The following is a 20,931-nucleotide window of genomic DNA, read 5'->3' on the forward strand; positions in this document are numbered from 1 at the left end:
CATCAATGACTTGGATAATGGCATAGAGAGAGTACAGTTAAAGTTTGTGGACAATACCAAGTTGGGAGGGGTTCCAGTGCTTTGGAGGATCGGATTAGAATTCAAAATGATCTTGACAAACTGCAGAAATGGTCTGAAATAAATAGGATGAAATTAAAAAGGACAAATGCAAAGTATTCCACTTAGGAAGCAATAATCAACTGCACAAATACAAAATGGGAAATGAAAAACAATGGGGGACATAGTGTGGATCACCAACTATGACAATAATGTAATACTGTTTCAAAAAAATCAAACATTCTGAGATGCATTATCAGAAGTGTTGTAAGCAAGACATGAGAAGTAGTGCTTCCACTCTACTCAGCACTGATAAGGCCTCAACTGGAGTACTGTGTCCAGTTCTGGGCATCGCACTTCAGGAAAGATGTGGAAAAACTGGAGAAAGTCCAAAGGAGAGCAACAAAAATGATTAAAGGTCTAGAAAACATGACCTTTCTTTCTATGAGGAAAGAAAAAAAATTGGGTTTGCTGAGGCTGAAGAAGAGAAGACTGAGGGGGGATGTGATAACAGTCTTCAAGTACAGAAAAAGCTGTTATAGAGAGGAGAGCGATTGATTGTTCTCATTAACCACTGTGGACAGCACAACTATTAATGAGCTTAAACTGCAGCAAGGAGGTTTAGGTTAGAGATTAGGAAAAACTTCCTAACTGTAAAGGCAGTTAAGCAAAGAACAAATTATCTCAGGAAGTTGTGGAATCTCCATCATTGGAGGTTTTTAAGAACAGGTTAGACAAACAACTGTCAAGGATGGTCTAGAACAATACTTAGTCCAGCCTCAATGCAGGAACTGGACCAGATGACTTAGTAAGGTCCCTTCCAATCCTACATTTCTATAATAAATGCCTATCATGAGTACTTCCAACAGTAGAAGGCTGTGCTTTCATTTATGCTGGGTTAAGTCATCAATCAAGATATTTAAGGATATGGTCCCAAATTGTATCACATTTTTAAAAACATCTTTAAGTGATAACTTCCTTTTTTAGGGTATAACACCTGATTAAACCCATATTCCACAGCACTACCGCATGGAAAGTTTAAATCAATTAGGCTGAGATAATGAAACATCACATTCCTTCCAACCTAGCTGACACACTGTGTACCTTAGTTTGAGTCCAAAGGGTCATTCCAAACCATTCATAGAATCATAGACTTTAAGGTCAGAAGAGACCATTATGATCATCTAGTCTGACCTCCTGCACAACGCAGGTCACGGAATCTCACCCACCAACTCCTGTAACAAACCCCTAACTTATGTTTGAGCTATTGAAGTCCTCAACTCGTGGTTTAAAGACTTCAAGGTGCAGAGAATCCTCCAGCAAGTGACCCGTGCCCCATGCTGCAGAGGAAGGCAAAAAAACCCCAGGGCCTCTGCCAATCTGCCCTGGGGGAAAATTCCTTCCCGAGCCCAAATATGGTGATCAGCTAAACCCTGAGCATGTGGGCAAGACTCACCAGCCAGACACCCAGGAAAGAATTCTCTGTAGTAACTCAGATCCCACCCCATCTAACATCCCATCACAGGCCATTGGGCATATCTACTGTTAGTAGTCAAAGATCAATTAATTGCCAAAATTAGGCTATCCCATCATATCGTCTCCTCCATAAACTTATCAAGCTTTGTCTTGAAGCCAGATATGTCATTTGTCCCCACTGCTTCCCTTGGAAGGCTGTTCCAGAACTTCACTCCTCTGATGGTTAGAGGCATCCAGAAAAGTTCTCCCTAACTGCTGTAGCACTGCAAATAAAAACAGCTAGAACAAGTATTCACATTTTAACATTCAACTACAAAAAGCCCAGTTATTTCCTTCTGGAACAACAATGCAGCCAGGCCGACGTTATTCCAATCACAGAACTGCCCAGGAGATTTCATACCATGTACATGGACGTCCATTACTGCACATGCCCAAAATGTTCCCACTGCAAGAACCAACTTAACTCCCAAGCCATTCAAGCGCCCTGGGTCATTGAGCAGACAAGAATGAAATGTTCTATACCTCCAATCAAAGGCATGGGATCCCACTTCAGAACTAAGCAGTAGTTACTGAGATGGGATTAAATGACACTTCCTCTCACTCTGCCACTGCTGAAACTCTCTCCAAGGAGAACTGTTTAACTCATCAACAATATCCAAGGCAAGTATGCCAGAAGGGACGTGGCTTATTTGTCCTTGGTTGCCACCACTGTGTATTAAAGTGGTCTAGGGAGCACTGACTACTGCACTTCCTAGTCAGTACAAGGCAACAATATTTTCAAAGTTCTCTGTAGGCTCATACGTCCTCAAGGCAGTGAAGTCTGGGCTCAGGATTGCGAGCAAATGATTCCTGGATTATAAAAACTAGTTTGTGGCACTGGCTTGCTACTTGACCTTGGGCAAGTCACTTTGCAACTTCTGTTTCCTTATTGGTAAAATAGGGAGAATACTTAACTGTCTGGGTGCTGGTAAATACCTTATAAAAAGGGATGTATTAAACGTTGTTGCAACGGAACTCTGATTGGTTTTTCCCCAGACACTCAAGAGGACATCATTTTACTGAACTACTTGTGTGAGCCTGTGTAAAGGTCCACCCAAAGCCTGAAGAAATAGAAATGCATAACTGGTGCTATTTACATTTGGATTAAAAGGATCTCACTTGTTGATTTCAAAGTGCTCTGAAGGGTCAATATCATCCAACATCACCCTCCCATGAAGAATGTTAGTGTGGTTAAATGCTTGTCATAACAGCCAGCATCCCCCTCCCGCCAAAAAAGGGCAATCACATGAAAAGCAGCCAGATGAGAGTTTACCATTAGGGTGCCCAAAACACCTAGCAAAATGGAAGAGGTGTATTCCCCTTGCATCCACCCCTGACAGCTTTACAAACTAAACACATTGCTTATTTATTCACTTCTCTATTTTTATTCTATTTCTCGCATGGTCTTCAAATACAGTTTTACAGCTCATTTTTCTGCTACAGATACTGTTGATCTAAACAGATTAATGAAAGTGGCATTCCAACCTTAATGAAAATTCATAACCATGAAAGATATGTCAACTTATCACTTTACAATCCTAGAGTGATGGTATTGGCCTGGACATTCCATCCATTTGTACAACTAACTTCTGTAACAATAAAATTTATAGGAAGAGATTGTGGCAACTCCTTAAAAGCCAAGATATAAGGCCACAAGCATCCTATCCTGTAATGCTATGAATCCAGATCAAGTAGTAAATTGACTCTGGTATCCATTAAAAAAAGAAAAGGGAAAAAAAAAACACAACCACTCTTCCACTTGATAAACCAAAGGACCAGCTACTTACTCAAAGCTGTATTAAAACTAGTGACATTCAGCTCTGATTTACATGAGATCCCATAGCGTGACCCTATACCTCTCTCTGTAAATGAAATGAACTTGTTTAAACTTAAATACTTCACTATTGAATTAAAAAATTATTCACATTCTGAAAAAGAAAATATCCTATGTGACTGCACTGGAAGGCCAAACATTAGCTTCTCCTTACAGGTTGCAGACATTACTGCAGTCTAATGCCATTTGTTACAGCTTGTAAAATTTCTTTAAAGCTACACAGATGGGAGCTTTAATAAGGACCTGAATGTCTTTTGTTCACCACCAAAACCAAGAGGGACATTTAAAAAGAAGGAAGTTAAACACAGTTGATGGTAGCAGGTGAAATCAGTAAGGTAAGGTAATGTAAAGTGTATATTATTGGCAAATTACATCTCTGGAACACAGGGTTTCTACAGAAAAATCAATAACCCCCACAAATGGTGCGACTACCTCACTACCAGATCCCCTAACCATGCTGACTCCATCACATTAGTCAAATACATCAGATCTGGGTAAAAACATTAAACTCTTGGAATATCTGCAGTTACATTAATTAGGTAACCATTTAAATAATTTGTAAAAATGTGCTTATTGTGGTGTTTCTTCTACAAAAAATCTTTGATACAAACATGCAGGATTTGAAGACCCTGATTTAGTCAAACCAGTATGAACAGTCTTTGAAACAGGAGACTGATCCGAAGACAAATCCTGACCATGGACCAGTTCCCTCTCACTTCCTCCATCCACCTCTTCTTTGAGACCGCCACCAAAATTAACAGGTTCAGCAGGCCTCCCACTGAATCGCTGTTTCAGTTCCAGGAGAATGATGATAGCACCAGGCAGTGGCAGCCTTGCAACAGAACTGTCTGTCCTCTGAAGGAATGATCCTTCTGGATCAGCATCTCTTACCCAACATGGTCAGTTTCCAGCTCTGGGTATGAGGCACAGTAGAAAAAGCCAACACTGAGGACAGATTCATTCACCATTGTGGTTTTACGTTATTCAAAAGTGCCATCTTGGACCAATACCATTTCACTTTTCAGAAGAAAAAAAATTACAAAACCAGTAAACACAAAGAAGTTATTAAGCATACAGCTAGTTTATATACACTGACATTTACAAGTCTGTCATTAGTGACTTTTGCCACAGACAACTGCACATTTGTCCCTACAAAGCACAAAGCCTGAACCAATGGTCATTAGCAGTGACAACTAGTCACTGTCTTATAAACAAGCATAAAGATAGCCATAAACAGAACCGTCAATACCGGTCTTTAAATTTGCTGACTGACACAAGTAATTCTTCCCATCTCTGCAACATGAAGTACCCCAACTACACCCCTCCTTCCTCACATCCTGCTGTATGACACAGGGAAAAAGAAAATCAGATCTTAATAGTTACTCCAGATAAAGAGCACCATTCTGCTAACTGCATATATGGATGCAAAGAACTGCTACCAACCACATCACTGGGCAGGAAGGGCAGGGGCTTTTCCCAGAGGATACAGCCCACGCAAGATTCCTTGGCACTTCACGCAAGACCAGGAAAGGACGACAACAAGGTTTCTCTTTTTCAGAACTGGGTTTTCAGCAGCACTCTCTTCATCCAGCAAGTTAACATTTGAAATCTGTGATGGGTGGATTTTCACATAGCCCCTTCCAGCAGGTTGGCTGACTGCTGCGTTTGTGCAGTTAGACCATATGAAGATCCCCACCACCACCCACCCAGCTGTTAAGGGACTACAGTATTAGAACAGTTCATTGTCAAGGACTTCACAGGCTCCTTCCAAGGATAACAACATCCTTTGGAAATCCCTCCATTTTAGCTATTTCAAAACAACCCAGCTTGCTGTAAAATTCCAGGATTCTTTTATCATCTGGTCTCACTTCACAAAAAGCCCCACGGGAGCCTGAAGAAGAAAAAAGGGGGTAGGGTGGGAGGAGAAAAGTTATTGTAACAAAAAGACCCAAACTCTGCAAACATGGTTAGATTCTTTTCCATTTTTTTTAACATTTAAAACCGATCAAATCACTGAACCAGTGCCATACCTGGTATATCTATTACCAGAAACGGAGGCTGGATTTATGGTAACATAGCTGATACCTCTCCACAAAGAGACTGTAGTTTCTCTTGCTGGCTTGTAGACTGCAGCCTATCAGTTTGTACTCAAATTGCCTCTACAGGCCTACTTCACATGAAAACATCCCGAAGCTCAGGCTGAGAGATCAGCACCACAAAAGGGCATGTGAATTGTTCAAGAGAATTGCAAGCCTCAGGTATGCAGTGAGGCAGAAGGCCAAGTGCCTCCAGCATTCAAGAAGGAAGATCTCAGCATACTATCATACTTCGGAAATGGCTTCGCGGATTTCAGCTGGGGAAATATAAATATTTGTGTGGCTGCTGGGGACCTCAGTTAGCCAAATTGCTCCCTCAGTTCTTCCCATTTCCTAATTTGCAAAATGTTGGCTACGATAGTATCTTTTACAGAAGATAGACAGTAGCATTAGAGCTAGAATGCGAAAGCAACTTATAAACAACCTCATGTGCCAACTTCGCAGAAATCAGATCTCACAGACCAACATGTGAATGCAAAATGCATTGGCACCACCCCCAGAACTCCCAGTTTGGCTAGCACCAACGGGCTGAAGTGCTGTGGTCATTCTTAAATCACAGTACCCAGAGCAGCCCTCAACAATTCCAAGTGCAAAAAACTCACCATTAGCTTTCAGAGAGGACAGCAAGCAGGCCATCATGCTTTTGGCCACACTCGGGTCAGTCACTTTTTTGTGGATGTCTATCTTTATCAGCGACGGGAAGTTGGCAAGGAATGTCTCTGGCAATACTTCCTGCTCTTCATGGAAACTCAACATTATTTTCTAAAGAGGACAGAAAGGAACATGATCACTTTTAATCATGATCACTTTTGCTGATGTGGGCTGTTTTGTTCAGGGCTTTATGCCTCTAAGAGCATCACACACAAATCAGCAGAGACCAGGCACTTCAGATATACCTGCCTAAAGCAAAAACAAGCCTTAAGAATTTGCATGAAATTACCATTCACTGAATCCTGTAATTAGAGCTAGTTAGCCTTTTACTTTCATCCTCTTGACACAGGAAAATAAACCAGCTGTTTAAAAATAAAAGAAAGTTCTCTTTTCAGGAGTCTGAATTCCAGTCAGTTAAAAATGAAACCAAGGTAGCAAAGATCTGAATTCTAGCAGTGGGATAAAATGGTCAGGCAAGTACCTGAGGCTGTATTAATGTTGGAAAGACAAAAATAACAAACATTGTACAAAATTACACTGCTCAGCTGATCTACTCCATAAAGGAGGAGATTCCATCAGTCCTACCAGGAAGTTGGACAAGAATTTTAGAAGACAACCTCACCATTAGTGAAATTTAGGTACTGGTACAGTGACAGTAGAGAAGAGATCTACTGGTAGACATCATCTGAAGTCCCGCACTCTTAGGCGCACTCAGAACTTTTATTTATACCACACTGAAGTGTGGCAGTGGTGGCAAAATAGAAATGCACCTCAGATTACATATTATGGTAACACTTAATCTACTTTAATTGGTTAGTCTCTAAGGTGCCACTAGTACTCCTTTTCTTTTTGCGAATACAGACTAACATGGCTGTTACTCTGAAACCTGAAATTAATCTACTTTACAAAACAAAGCCCAACAAGAATTTGTTTTCTCATACAGAGGGAACAATATCCACTTGCAAGGGGAAAAAACGTAACCAGTATTTAGAGCAACAAGTGCAGCGTAATGAGTAATCAAAAGGATTAACAGGCAAGGAGCAAAATTTGACTGTTTTGGGCTCAAGGCACAACTTCAGGGCTTCTATCTAGCAGTCTTTGCAAGTAGAGGAAGACACAACAGGAAAGCTGCAGATGGACAGGAAATGTGAAACAGGGAGAGTACCATCCTCTTGGAAAGGAACGCTCCTTGAGGAATCTAAGAGTAGAGCACTCTCCACCCAGTGGCAGCACTGGCTGATAATTCTTACATTCTGGATGTGCAGTATCACGTGGCAGTCTTGAAAAGTTCACTCACTCAAGCCTGGTGCCACTCTGCCCAGGATGCAGCTACAGGCTTAGTGCAGCAAGCCTTGCACTTCAGCTGACACACAAGCCTCTCAGATATAAGTGCTGACCCATTCACTAAAACAACCCTTCTATAGGCCCTAAGTCCTTTCCTGCAACTCTCAGAGTATGAACAAGGCAAATAACTTCCCAAAGGATTGGGATCAGAGCAGGTAAATCCTAAGGCCCCTAAGTCAACCCAGATCTTTCCTAGTTTTCAGCTGGGAAGGAAGATATCTGGAAGTGAAATTCTGACATCACCATCAAAGAGGAAGCTAGGCTATCGATGGAAAACTACTGTCCTGGAGGAACACTAGGAAACCCCCTTGGAAAATCATTTTTCTCACTGGATCCCTTAATGTGCTGATGGGGACAGACAGGACCTCCAGAAGTTGAAACATCCTTAAATATTTCTTGCAGAAACGGAGAGAAGGCATTTTGGCATTCCTGGCTGAAGTTCCCTGCTTTCTACACCAACCGGGGAGACATCCCACACATCTCATTTTAAGCAAAATAGTTTTTCCTCCTGGAGTACATCATGGCAAAGGCCGCCCTATTCAATTCCTCCACCTCCCTCAGTCGTGTCCTGTCACACACCAAGAGCTTCAAAGCACCTGGGCTGGGGTGCGTCACAGGCCTCCAAACAAGCAGCTACAGGGACAGGGATGCTGGTCTTCTGGACAGGGCCAAGAAATCTGCTAACCAAATTTTTCTCAGCCAGTGTGGTATAACATGGATCAGGAGACCTAATGTGTTCAATGCTTTCCAGATCGGTAGAAGCTGAGGGAAGGTGTAAGCATCTAACAAAAATACATCCTGAGCAAAAGCTTCTGTCTGATTACCTGCTGCAGTACCCGGGTTCCTTTGCGTCCACTGTCATCTAAAAGATGAGTCTTTAGAGAGCACTCCCCTGGGAAGAACCTGCTGCATGCCAGTCAATTCACTTCAATGTTGGATTTCCAGAAACACAAAGGTCCAGAAAGTTCCTGCCTATCTAAGTAAGATTTGATTCCATTGCTAGGATCTTGCTCCTGCTGCCTCAGTGGTGACTGAGATAAGCCACCAATGCCATATTGTCCATCCTGATCAGAATGTGGCAACCTCTGCGCTGATCTTAATGACAGTCAGTCACCCAGCACTTAGTACTCGTACATTTATCTCCAAGACACTGCCCATGGCATAATGCCATTCTGTTGAGTATGTCCTATTCCTCAAGGCTTACATCTACTGTAATCTGCAGACTGGGAACTTTGTGCAGAAGGGTCCAGTGGTCATGCAATCATCTCAGAGAGGACCTGACCCACAGATAATGGGGACACAGCCCAAGTCATCTTTGCTGATCCTCAGAGCAGCAATCACCAGCTGTTGCAGTTCCCAGCAGTCCTGTGCCCATGAAATCAGGTCATAACAGGACACCATGCAGTCCAGGAGGGAGAGGAGCATCCTCAAAGGAGACAGTGCAGAAGCTGAAACAAGAGGACAGGGCCTGATACCTGAAATGTAGTCAGCTTCCCCTTTCCCTGGTCACTGTATTCTAAGATCTTCCCTTGACACATGCTCAAGTGAGCTAGCTTTCCAAGTAAAGAACAACAGAAAGAGAAGCATCATGACTATAGTCATGAGCTGGCGTATGTCAGCAACGAAAGCCTGGGAGTAATAACAGCAGTAGGGATTGTGCAGGGTGATTTGCAAAAGTCACTGATGGATCTAAATGGAGGGGAAGTCTAAATATGTGTCCCCCAAGTCTATAGATATCTGAGTGACTCCTAAGCTACCAAAATGGCATGCAAGGTCTCCAGTCAGAATTGCTGCTACTTCACAAACTGGTTGAACCACATCAGGCTTAGAATGAACCTTTTTCTCCTTGGTCTTTTCTTTACCACAGCTAACTCAAGTATGCTCCTGAACCAGATGGCCAAGGGACAGACATTAAAAACATGTGGCAGTTAAATTAAGTGGGCAAAGATAGGACATGCCCTCTTATTTGAATTAAAAAGGTTTAGAAGGGAGAAATGAGAACAGTTTGATGAGTGAGAGGAACAAGGACACTGTAGCAGCTCATGTTCAGAGAGAAGACCATCTATCCAATGTGCTCAGTGGGAAAAGAGTCTACCTCTCAGACTGTAGTCTGGAAGGCAAATCCCAAAATAGGCAAAGGGCAGTAAGACTGGGTGCATCTGGGTTTGTCTCCTTGTTTACAAGAGGACCCATTACCTGCATAAAGTTTGGTCTTAAGGAGGTATTTGATTTGGGAAGTGCATAACTGAAAAGGTCTTCAAGAAGGCTGAACACTTTGGATCAAACTGTCTAAGAAGCTGTGAATGGAAGAAACACTCTTCTGATGTCGGCCAACGTGGAATCCAAGATATCACTAAAAAGGTGGGAATCCGTAAAGGGAAACGAACCCATTCTGTCCTGGGAAGCAGCACTTCCTTTCCTGATACTCAAAGACAGCTGCCTTTGTATGCGTCTTGGAGGGGCTTCACTGCCCTGTGAGCTGTTACAGGAAGATTAAGTGCAGCACACCATGCAACTGTGAGTGGGGTGGCCTCACCAACTGAAGAATTTGCTATCTGAAGTTGGTCCATTCGTAAAGAGAGCAAGACACCAAATCTGGTTTTAATCTTCTGGAAGTGCAAAACCTGTCCTCTACTGCAGCGTATTTCCTACTAGTGCTTTGCACCATCTAGTTTTAAATGGATCAAATGCTCAACGTTGAAACTTAATACATCACAACAGCAGAGATTAGAGACTCCAGAACAGTCAAGACATGAAGTCTCCACTCTGCAGGATTAGTGCATAAACTGGAGCACCACCTTCCCAGACACAGCCTACCCTCAAGAATAGGAGAGGAAATAATCAAGACAGCTGCTAATCAAACCCATTCTACAGAGTATACAGCTGTTTAGAAATGAAACTCCTCACAGCAAACAGTATTCTCTATTTTGCAGGCAAGGTCAATTGGATCGGGTGTGCAGATGGCATTTTTGTATTACAGATCTGTGTCAGAAGAGGATATGTCTGTTCCCCTCCCATTTCCAGCCAGCTTTACTGAGGGAGCTTGAGCACTGGACTGTTTGTTGGTTCAGCCAGGGTATGCCAGAGACTGCACTGATCTTGGTAGTAGACTATTCCTTTACCATTCGGCAACCTTTGATACCATCCATGAGGTTCTGATGACTCAGAGGACCCTAGAGTAGACAAGAATGGTTCAAGCGATTCAATTTTCCACAGACAAATGATAGAAGGTGACGCTGGTAACTGCTTATCTGCTTTGAGGACTTTCATGTAGGGGTCTATTGACACCTCTACTATTTAACCTGAGTCTCTAGCAGCTTGGGGACATAGCGAGATGATCTGCATGATGGTGCTATGATTATGTGGATGATAGGCATCAAGGGTGTTTCCTTGATGCTCTTCTAGTACCTCTAACCACAATAGGAAGTTACAGTAAACACACTCAATCCAAACAAGATTAAGGTAATGCTGGTAGAGGCAACAGGAAGGCTACTAGATGGCAGGGTGTTGCCTGCCTCTATTGAAGGGTTTTGTCTGCACTTCATTTAGGTTGCTTTTGGATTCCCAGGCTGGCCCTTGACTTCCGAATGTAGCTGATGATCAATGTCTTACCCGCATCTGGTAAAGATACCAGATCTCTCCAGTGTGGACCTTGCTATGGTCCATCTGCATAGCTGTACCACACAAGGAGCACATTATAACAGTTCTCTGAAGCATGTGCTGATTTTCTGTTCCTCTCCAAGAGCAATTCAAGGTTGTGCCTAGGACCTAAGCCATGTCAAACAAGAGGCCCTCCCGCACCTTACATGCTGCTGTCACAACTGATGTGCATTAACAACTCTTAGATTTGAATGTCAGAGCTGGAGGCAGGGCAGTCTCAGAGGAGGATAGGCATGGTATAAATGCTTACACAGATCAAAGCGTGCTGTTCTAATGATGAGAAAGCGCATAAGGCAAGTGGATAACAAATACCTCTTTAAAAAACAGGATTGTAACGTTCAGCATAATTCCAGTCTCATAGGATTACTAACCTCTGCTTCAGACAGTTCTTTATCACCATTCGGCTTACTGTACTTTTCCTGCATAAAAGGGATCCAAGAAATTTTGCATTTTTTAATGAAGGGTGTTACATCGACAGTGCCCAAAGCATAGCCACATATGCCATCCTCATCTTCAAGGACAAAGCAGTAATCCAGACTGAGGGAAAGCAGGCCTCCCACTAACCTGCAGAGAGGAGAGCAGTATCTGGTTGAGTTCACCACACAAACAAAGCAACAAGTCACTTCAAACTAGGTATTGTCTTTGTAGGTTAATAGTGAGGATACTGTACACAAGGAACGAGAGTCATTATACCAGGGTGGAAGATGAGGGCAGTGATCTACTCAGTCACTTAGGACCACATTTTCCATACTGCATGTGTAATCGCCACCACTTTGCACAAATTGGGAGTGCAGCTATGAAGATGTAGATAATCAAATATGAAGTGCTCAGGCCATGAGCTTAGAAAGGGGACTAAGACCCAGCTGCCATTCCATTGCAATGGACAGGCTTCCTCCTGCCAGGGCCCCAGTGAGTCCACCCTTCCCATAGTCATGGAGCTGAGGGAACAATAATAGAACCTTCTAGTGACATGCCCTACCAGCAGACCTATAGTCTGCAACGTAACTCTCCTCTCTTCTGATTAGTTGCAGTAAACCATCTCTTTCAGCTGTTCCAATAGTTCCTGCAGACATGTCCATGCTGCTCTCCACCATTCCTTCTACCTTCTTTTTTATCCCATTTCTACTCATCTCTTCCTGTCCCCCACATGATAGAGCTGCCCCCATTACTTCAATAAATCAAAACATTAACAAGATGGGAAGAGAACTCAAATAGCTCATGCTCAAGAAGCTAAAAAGCTCAGTCTTCCCTTCTGCTCTCATCTCACTTGTCATTTCTTCACCTAGTATTTAGGCTGTGGTGTGGAGAGTGCATCTTGTCTTCATCTGTGATGCACCTCACATTTTTATAAAATACATTCATGTACCTTAAAAAGATAGTTGATGGCTAGTAGAATGTTTTACAAGACAAACTCAGGTATTTAAACACAATATAAAACAAGACTCTGAAAGGAAGCTGAAGCAAAAAGGACAGGGGATAACTAAAACCACATTTACATCCAGGATGTTAAAGAAAACTCCCACCAGTGCTATCACTAGATCTGAACCAATGGAAGCCCTAGTGTAGAAGGCCCACCACTTTAAAGCAGCTGCAAGTATATCTAATCAAAAACCGATAAAAGGTCAGTTTGCAGGAACCTTGTTTATACTTGAATTCTCAGGGGTGCTACCACCAGTTCAGCTGACCCACTGCTGAGAATGTCTACACCGGGGAAATGTACAGAGACGAGTTGGAAGTAAAACCTTCAATAAAACAGGTATTTGAGCATAAATGGAGTAACAACCGCTGTCTTGGAAGTCTGACTGCCATTCAATTATACCTTTCAGAAGTTGAAGTGAAAAAGGAGTGGTAGTCCACTCCGGAGTGTAGTTTTGTCTCTTCTCCCATCTTTACACTTTCCTTTTATCCCTTCTATTTTCCTTTCCATTCAATCTTATGCCCTACCACAACTTTCTAGGAGCTAGTCCATGGCATCTCTGCTTTCTCCTATAAATCATTTCTGAACACAAGCTTCTTCCAAGAGGCCCATAAACCCTAACTCAGCCCCACTTCTCTGAAAACTACAGCTGTTGAATAGAAAGAAAACAAGTGAACAAAAAACTCGTCTATTACCACTCTGCTATTTTGTGTTTGTTTCACCATTTCTTCAATTATCTATGCTTTATTTACACAGAAAACTCTTCAGTGCAGAGACCCATAAAGCACCCAGCACACTGTTGACGTTACATAAATATCAGCACACCAAAATTACAATGGCTGCAGACATACATGCAAATTTTAAAAGTAAGAATGTCCTACATACTTGTCTCCAATTAAGTCTGGCTGACTATGGAAAGGTTGATCAGCTCCATCATCATACATCTCTCTGCAAATCTTATACACCGATGCCTAAAAACAGACATAGAATGATTATTTTTCTAATTCCAAAACACCCTTTTATTTAAGATAAACATACTGATTAGCAATTTTGCCTTAGAGAGTTCATTAATAAGTTCTCCACTGTGAAACAAGTTTCAATATGCAGTTTGGTTGTATGGATGCATGTAAAGCATTTTTTATCTGTTAAAGACTCTTCAAGGATCTTTCTTGCAATTAGTTAAAACTCTGCCTCAAAAAACCTCACACCCACAATGCTTCTAACAGGAAAGGAATGCTGAAGATCAGGTCAACATCTGTCTCAACCATGAAGAGCATTAAACATGCTCATTAATTACTAACTGCTCTCTGGGTATATTTAACAGGCTGTAATGTTAAATAGCTACAGGGATGTTTCATATTCAACCAAAATAAGGTACTTCTGCAGGGCTGGATATGTCCTGACAGATTCCTTCATATTAAGGAGTTACTGCCCTTCAGCAGCAGAAGCAGAATTTCTCTATTTGAAAAGCTAACCTATTTATAGTTCAGACATTTTAAATGGCATATACCAGGTTTTTATTTGAATACAAGTTGACTAAATGATGAGTCTTCACCCTTTTTCTTAATAATCAGATTCTCCCTCTCCAAAACTTGTATTCTTTGTGACAGCATGTCTTAGGTATGGCCTATGCAAAAAGCTGTGTCAGTTTTACTAAAGGTATAATTTTAGGTTGGGATTTTCAAATCTGGCTAAGGGACTTAGGGGAATGAGTCTCACTGAAAGTCAACGGGGCCTGTGATCCTAAGTCACTTAGATGATTAAATTCCTCCCCTAAAGATTCAATTAAACTTGTGCAAAGCCCTGTGTGTTCCTTCTTTTTTCAATTAGAACCTGGCTTCTCAGTTTAGCTTGCATCAGTCAATACAAGAGTGTAAATGAAACCAATGTAAATACTTTTAAACAGATACACGTATGTCCACACAATGGTTTGCACTGGTTTAACTATACCAATTAATGACAGGCTTCAGAGTAGCAGTCGTGTTAGTCTGTATCCGTAAATTGAAAAGGAGGACTTGTGGCACCTTAGAGACTAGTAAATTTATTTGAGCATAAGCTTTTGTGAGCTACAGCTCACTTCATCGGATGCATGCAGTGGAAAATACAGTGGGGAGATTTCTATACACAGAGAACATGAAACAATGGGTGTTACCAGACACACTGTAACCAGAGTGATCAGGTAGCAGTGCTGCTGGTAATAGCTCACTTTACCTGATCACTCTGGTTACAGTGTGTCTGGTAACACCCATTGTTTCATGTTCTCTGTGTATAGAAATCTCCCCACTGTATTTTCCACTACATGCATCTGATGAAGTGAGCTGTAGCTCACAAAAGCTTATGCTCAAATAAATTTGTTAGTCTCAAAGGTGCCACAAGTCCTCCTTTTCTTTATACCGATTAAATCACACCTTTAGTTAAGGCAGTGTAATCGTGTTTAGACAAGGCCTTAGATTATAGGGCTGTTCGGGGCATAGGGAAACACCTTTACTGGAAAGGCACTAAAGCAGTGTAAACTTACAGTATAAGACTTATTTGAGAATGACAGCTTCAAATCCCATTTAGAAGCCACTCCTTGAGGGGAAAAGAAAAAAGAAAAAAACCTGAAGGGAAGTTAAGCACTTTAAAGAAAATCCGAGTGCTTACTTTGTAAGGCTACAAACCAGGAAGAGCAGCTAACCAGCAGTGATGAGCTCCCCAAGTAATTCTGTTATGCAGAAGCTGAAATTTAGTGGCACTTCCCAGACTGACCATCAAGTGGATTTTGTGTGTGTGTGTGTGTGTGTGTGTGTGTGTGTGTGTGTGTGTGTGTGTGTGTGTGTGTGTGTGTGTGTGTGTGTGTGTGTGTGTGTGTGTGTGTGTGCAGTCGCTAAAAAGATTAACTTACAGCACATTATATTACATACACTGCCAAAGAAATCCTGCAATAGCTTACCACTTAGTTTTCATTTTAGAGAAGGAGACTGGGCTAGTGGCTAGAAAAGGTGACTAGTGTCTGGATTTATGTATTGTAGACTTGGTGCTGAGAGTGACTTGTTGTGTGACTTTGGGAGAGTCATTTCACCTTTCTACCTCAGTTCCCCCCAGTCTACAAAACAAGGACACTTGCATCTTACAGGAGGATTAGGAGGCTTACTAGTACATGAACTGCTCTTAGAAATCGATACGTAACAGCAGCATATTATCAACCAAGGGAATAGCGCCAGTTGGGGCAGCATAACAGCCAATGGAACCAGTGCTGAATAGTAATGTTCATTAACGTCAGAGGTTACCTCATCTTTTGGAAAGTAGGGTCTGATAGTGTAAACCTTGGAAGTTGGCGTCAACGGAGGTGGCTGAAAAAAGAGGTCATTTGCCCCATCAATAGGCAGCAAACGCTGTGAAAACAAAAGACTTAATATGAGTGTTTGAAAGGCAAGAGAGACATCGCACTCTGGCATGTGCACTGCAGACTCCCAAATTAACATTTGCTACTGCAGGCACCCCAGATGGTGGGGTTGGTATGCTTTACAAATACAAAGACCTTATTATCTGAATAGGAATTATCCAATTGGTGTTTTAAAATATGCAATTGTAACAGCACATTAACGGTGTTTATGTTAAGCTCATTTCTGCTTTAACATACTTATACCAATCATATCTACACTGTCTCTGTGTAAGAACATAGCATGTCAGGAGGAAAGGTTTGGTCTGAAGAGGGTTAACTGGCCAGAGGAGACACTTTATCCCAAAAGCAATGCGCTGATTCTATTTGCTGCGCGCAGAGCACCTGTGAGGGGGAAAAAGTACAGCACTTGAAAAATCCATGAACAAATTCGAACATGGTGAACAGAGGTTTAAGAATATTCTCCAATTGAAACCTTCCAGTAAATGAGTTACAACTTTGTTTAGAGAAGAATCAAAACTTGTGTCAGTGACACTCTCTTGCTCATGGAATTCCCATTGGCAGACAAGCATGCGCGCATTGTGCAATTGCGGGCGCAGATAAAAACGCTGTGCGACCTGCAAAGAAACAATGTGAAATGTACAACTAAAGCCGCTGCGCTTCGCGGGCGCATGGGACACGCAGCATCTCCTTGAGAAATTACTGTGGAAAGGGGAGGAAAATTATTTTAAAACCAAGCTGTAAGGCTAATTGGACTTTGGACCAGAAAGCCTTCGGCAGACCAATCCTTCCAGACCTCTGTTGTGCAACAAAAGGTTTCTCATAAAACAAAGAAAATGTCATTCAGTTGTGAAGTCATATTGATACCTGGAACTCTCCTGCTAGACCACCTCTAAAGGCCCAGGGTTCTTGGTCTCCACTTAAGAACTGTGCTGAAGATTGACTACGACACCCTGTTGAGATCAGATCCAAGCGGAGAACGTTACGAGAAGGGGGATTTCCTGGGGGGGTCTAACATGTCCAAAAAGCTAACATACACTTTGTGGAAAAAGCTCTCTAACTGAGCTATAATCCAGGACTTTGGGGGAGGCTGTAATAATGTTGTACAATTTGTAAAAATTCTAAGTGCTCATGCCCTTAATGGATAAATAAAATGCAATATCTATATTACTGTTTTCAGATAATGGGCTAACGAGCAGACAAGTAAGTATTTAAAAAGCCAATAATACACCTCATCCCACACCGGGAGGCATGAGATCTGTGCAATGATATAAGCTTCCCAGACCTGTTTTGTACATTCTTTTGCCTGTACATTTATGGCAGAAGCATCATGTCCTTAGTGAAGAGGACATTTTGGAAGCAATATGGCCTGGTTAATAGCTACTATTGCAAATTTCATCAAACAGATAATACAAGACAAATTCCATTACCACAGCCCCTTGAAAAAATTGGACCTGTCTGAAGTCACATTTTAGTATTATTTGTTTTAATCTTGTCAGAAAACTAGGGTTGGCAATAAATTCACGGAATGGTCTGACTCACTTAAGACAGCTGTATGGAACAGTGGCCTCATTGCAACAGACTAGAAAGGCCAACTTAGCTCAGTTCTGGACCATGTATTTACAGTGCTACTGACATGCTGAAGAGGCCAGTAAGTTAACTGCAATGAATTCACAGTTTGATTGTAATTAATAAAGAACCGTTGAGCAGAACGGTTTTATTCTTGCTTTTAGCATCTTATTTCTTCCACCTCAAGCATGTCAGTCACACTAGGCTTCCTACCAACCAACCACATGAGGCCCATTAAAACGCTCAGCTTAGAATATGTATTAAGTACTGGAAAATCTACTTTAATCAGCAAGTTTAGCATTTAAGACTGTTCCATTAGCCAAGCATTACAGCCTTTAACACCAATTAACATAGATGATATTTTTGAGAGAGGGCAAGATTAGGTGAATGGTTTGGCATAGGGATTACAATTACCTGCCTAGTTTTCTGATAAGATAAGCAGCGCAAAAGTTCTTTTCCTTTTGTGGACAGCAATCTACCTCCTGTTCAAGTAACAGTCTCAGATCAATACAGTCAATTATGTTGTGCTAGTCAGAGAGTCCCAAAATGTACCAAGTTTGACATACAATAGTTTAATAATAATTTTTAAACAGATTTATTTAGTATGATAAATTTAGAAAATAATCCAAATATCAGGATTTAAGTTTAGCTTGCTCCCACATCTGAATGTCTGATGTAAAAAGATACCCTTTACAACTATAAGGTTTAGTCATTAACTTGGAAGACAGTATTTGTCTCTCCTTTGAGACTACAACATAACTAGCACTTCCAATTATTACAGTAAAGAGCTGCGTGAATGAAGAGCTGTGTAAATGAAAAACATAGTTAATGCCTTAGTCGCTGCGCAAATGTGACTTCAGTTCATGCCTAGTGCACATCTAATCTATCTGAGCTGCCTCACAGACAAAACCTTTCCATTTTAACTAATTAATGACGACGCGCTGCGAACATCTGGCGCTGTCCATCCAATAGCAGTAGAAACTTGTGCTGAGGATTCTCCCATCTGTACACAGTGGGGAAGAAGACAATAGAAGGCATTAGTAATCCATAGTACTGTACAACCACACTATTTAAAGGGACTGAATGCTAGCTGGACTGGAAGGAGAGGTGAAGAAAATGAACGTTCAGTGGCCCATTGAACACACCATTGTGGGAACTAATTTGGTTCAGTGTATTTAACCTACATAAGCTATATTCACAAGCGCTGTAGAAATGTATTCCTGCTGAAGATTCTCCTCATCTACTCATTTTTTAAAATACTGTAAAATTAAACAAATAAAATAAAATAAAAAAGAATGAGGAGACTGAACTATCTCCTCTCCCAAACCACATTCCTGGGGCCTGGGAATCAGCCTGTCCAACAGTCAGAACTCTTACTAGGTCTTCTGGCTACTTGAGACAAGTTTTGGGACTGAGATTGAACAGGGCTAATAATATTTGCAGAAGTGGCTCCTGATGTGGATTGCCTCAATTTTTGAGTGCATAACTCGAGACAGCTTAGATCCGATTTTCAAAAGGCAAAAAAAATAATTCACGACTTCAGCTACAGTCATTGGGAGCAGCAGATGCTTAGTAACTTTGATAAATCAGGCCCAAGGGGTCACAAATTGGAAACCTGAAGCAGCCAAAACTCAGATGACCACTTTTAAAAATGTTGGCCTAGGTTTTTAAACAAATAATTGAGCTATTAAAGAAAGACTACTTTCTGTTTACATCTCAATGTAAAGTCAAAGTAACAATACTAAGCATTTTTGCATCTTACCGGTTAAGGAATCATTAAGTCAAGCTTTTCAGCTGCATGAGGATAGAGGCATGTTAACGCTGCACTAAATACTACCAGTCTCTTTTCAAAGACCTTACACCTATTAATTTTTTGCCCCCTTTACATGGTAAAAGGCTGATATTTGCTCACCTCTTTTTAAAACTATTCATATCTCGAGCAATCAGTGGATATTTCAACTGCACAAAGTGCAAGTGAACTTCACCTTGCCCTAGCTGAGTTGACTTGATAACCGGCTAGGTCTTCTCTGTCTCTAAATTATAAATTATTTAAACTTATCTACAAGTTAGAAGGATTTAAGAACAACTGAAACACTAGAACTAGACAAAGGCTGTGTAATGGTTATCCACTGTGAGGTTTGTGACAGCTACAAAAATTGTGACGTGAGACCATCAGCTTTGCGGCCTGCTGTGTATATCAAGCAAGTCCACAGCATATTCCTTACAGTTGGATTGAAACCTGAAAGTAAAATGAGGTCACTAGAAGAACCCAGGCCATGCTGGTGCTATCTGCCAACTTAGGATCCCCAAAAACATGTTTCAGCAAAAAAAAAAGCTGCAAACAAAAAATGTCTTTCAAGCTCTGTTTAAAAGTCTCAGATTACATCTGGACAAAAGCTGACTTACAGAGCTCTCCAATTTCCACCCTTTCCCAAAAATCAACTATTTGGAAAATGTTAAAGCAAACCATTTTGCACCAGAATAGCCTTATATGCTAAAGCTCGCATGCGCAAGGGCTGGGAGGATCGGCTTCCTCTTGGCCAGGCCCATTGAAAGGTCACTTCTGCAATTGTTCTGTTGAAGACAGCAATAATGTTATCAAGACAGAGCAAGCAGCAGATGGCTGATGTGCGGTCACATTTCATAGTGTCATTTCCAATCACATAACAGGGTGTCAAGGGAGTTACATGGCATAGTCCAGTGTGCATTCAGTCAGAGCAAGTTAAAGTCAGCGCTTATGTTTCAGAGATGAGATTTAAGTTTCATTAGCCCAAGAAAAAACTGATGTTTCATTTAACCGCCAGTGCCTGAACACTGTTACTCATAACACCAGTACCAATTCAAAGTAGAGTGAACAGTATTTCAGAATAGTGAGGCAGGAAAGATTTTAATGAAGATCTAATTAGACCATAAGCCACAAATAATGCATTTTGTGAAATATTTTTTCCGTGGGCTAATTAAAAACAAAAAAGGTACACTATCTGAGTGTAAAACAGTTCCCAGTGCACCTACCTAACCACTGCACAAAAGACTTCACCATTGACATGATACTCTTGATATCCCAGACGTAGGAGTACATGTCATAAAGGATCGTCCTGTTGGCACAGTTGGAGAGGCGAGTGAACATTCCCATGACCAATCCACACATCTCTTCAAACTTGGCTGCTCGGGAGCGCCATTCTTCAATCTATTGAGGGAGACAAAAGATCCACAAGATCAAAAATACTCTTCTAGAGACTAGACGTCTCCGAACAAAAAACTGCACTATGCTGTACTTCATTTTTTTCTTTTTTTAAATTGTATAGGTTCTTTTATGACAGTTCTGACCGACAACCATTGTTCAATACCCTTTCACTATCGTTGCTACAGCAGGGAAGGCCAAATTGTGCTTCTCTGGTCAAATGCC

General features: G+C 41.5%; 1 protein-coding gene across 6 annotated transcripts in view; it reads right to left on the reverse strand.

Moving 5' to 3' along the window:
* Positions 1–2,940: 2,940 nt before the first annotated feature.
* OGA (O-GlcNAcase) overlaps positions 2,941–20,931 on the reverse strand; it is a 40,042-nt gene continuing 22,051 nt past the window's right edge. For 5 of the 6 annotated variants that reach the window (XM_007070456.4, XM_037903413.2, XM_027832640.3 and 2 more), the window contains 7 exons: positions 20,538–20,712; positions 16,824–16,909; positions 15,844–15,948; positions 13,460–13,545; positions 11,529–11,721; positions 6,105–6,264; positions 2,941–5,297 (listed from right to left, as the gene is read on the reverse strand). In XM_007070456.4, the coding sequence (XP_007070518.1) occupies positions 5,161–5,297; positions 6,105–6,264; positions 11,529–11,721; positions 13,460–13,545; positions 15,844–15,948; positions 16,824–16,909; positions 20,538–20,712 (942 nt within the window). In that variant the 3' untranslated portion in view covers positions 2,941–5,160. Of the gene's footprint in view, positions 5,298–5,459; positions 5,760–6,104; positions 6,265–11,528; positions 11,722–13,459; positions 13,546–15,843; positions 15,949–16,823; positions 16,910–20,537; positions 20,713–20,931 lie in introns of those variants that run through there. The other variant, XM_043552318.1, reaches the window with a different exon arrangement.

This window comes from Chelonia mydas, chromosome 7 (genome assembly GCF_015237465.2).
Source record: "Chelonia mydas isolate rCheMyd1 chromosome 7, rCheMyd1.pri.v2, whole genome shotgun sequence".
Lineage (NCBI taxonomy): Eukaryota > Metazoa > Chordata > Testudines > Cheloniidae > Chelonia > Chelonia mydas.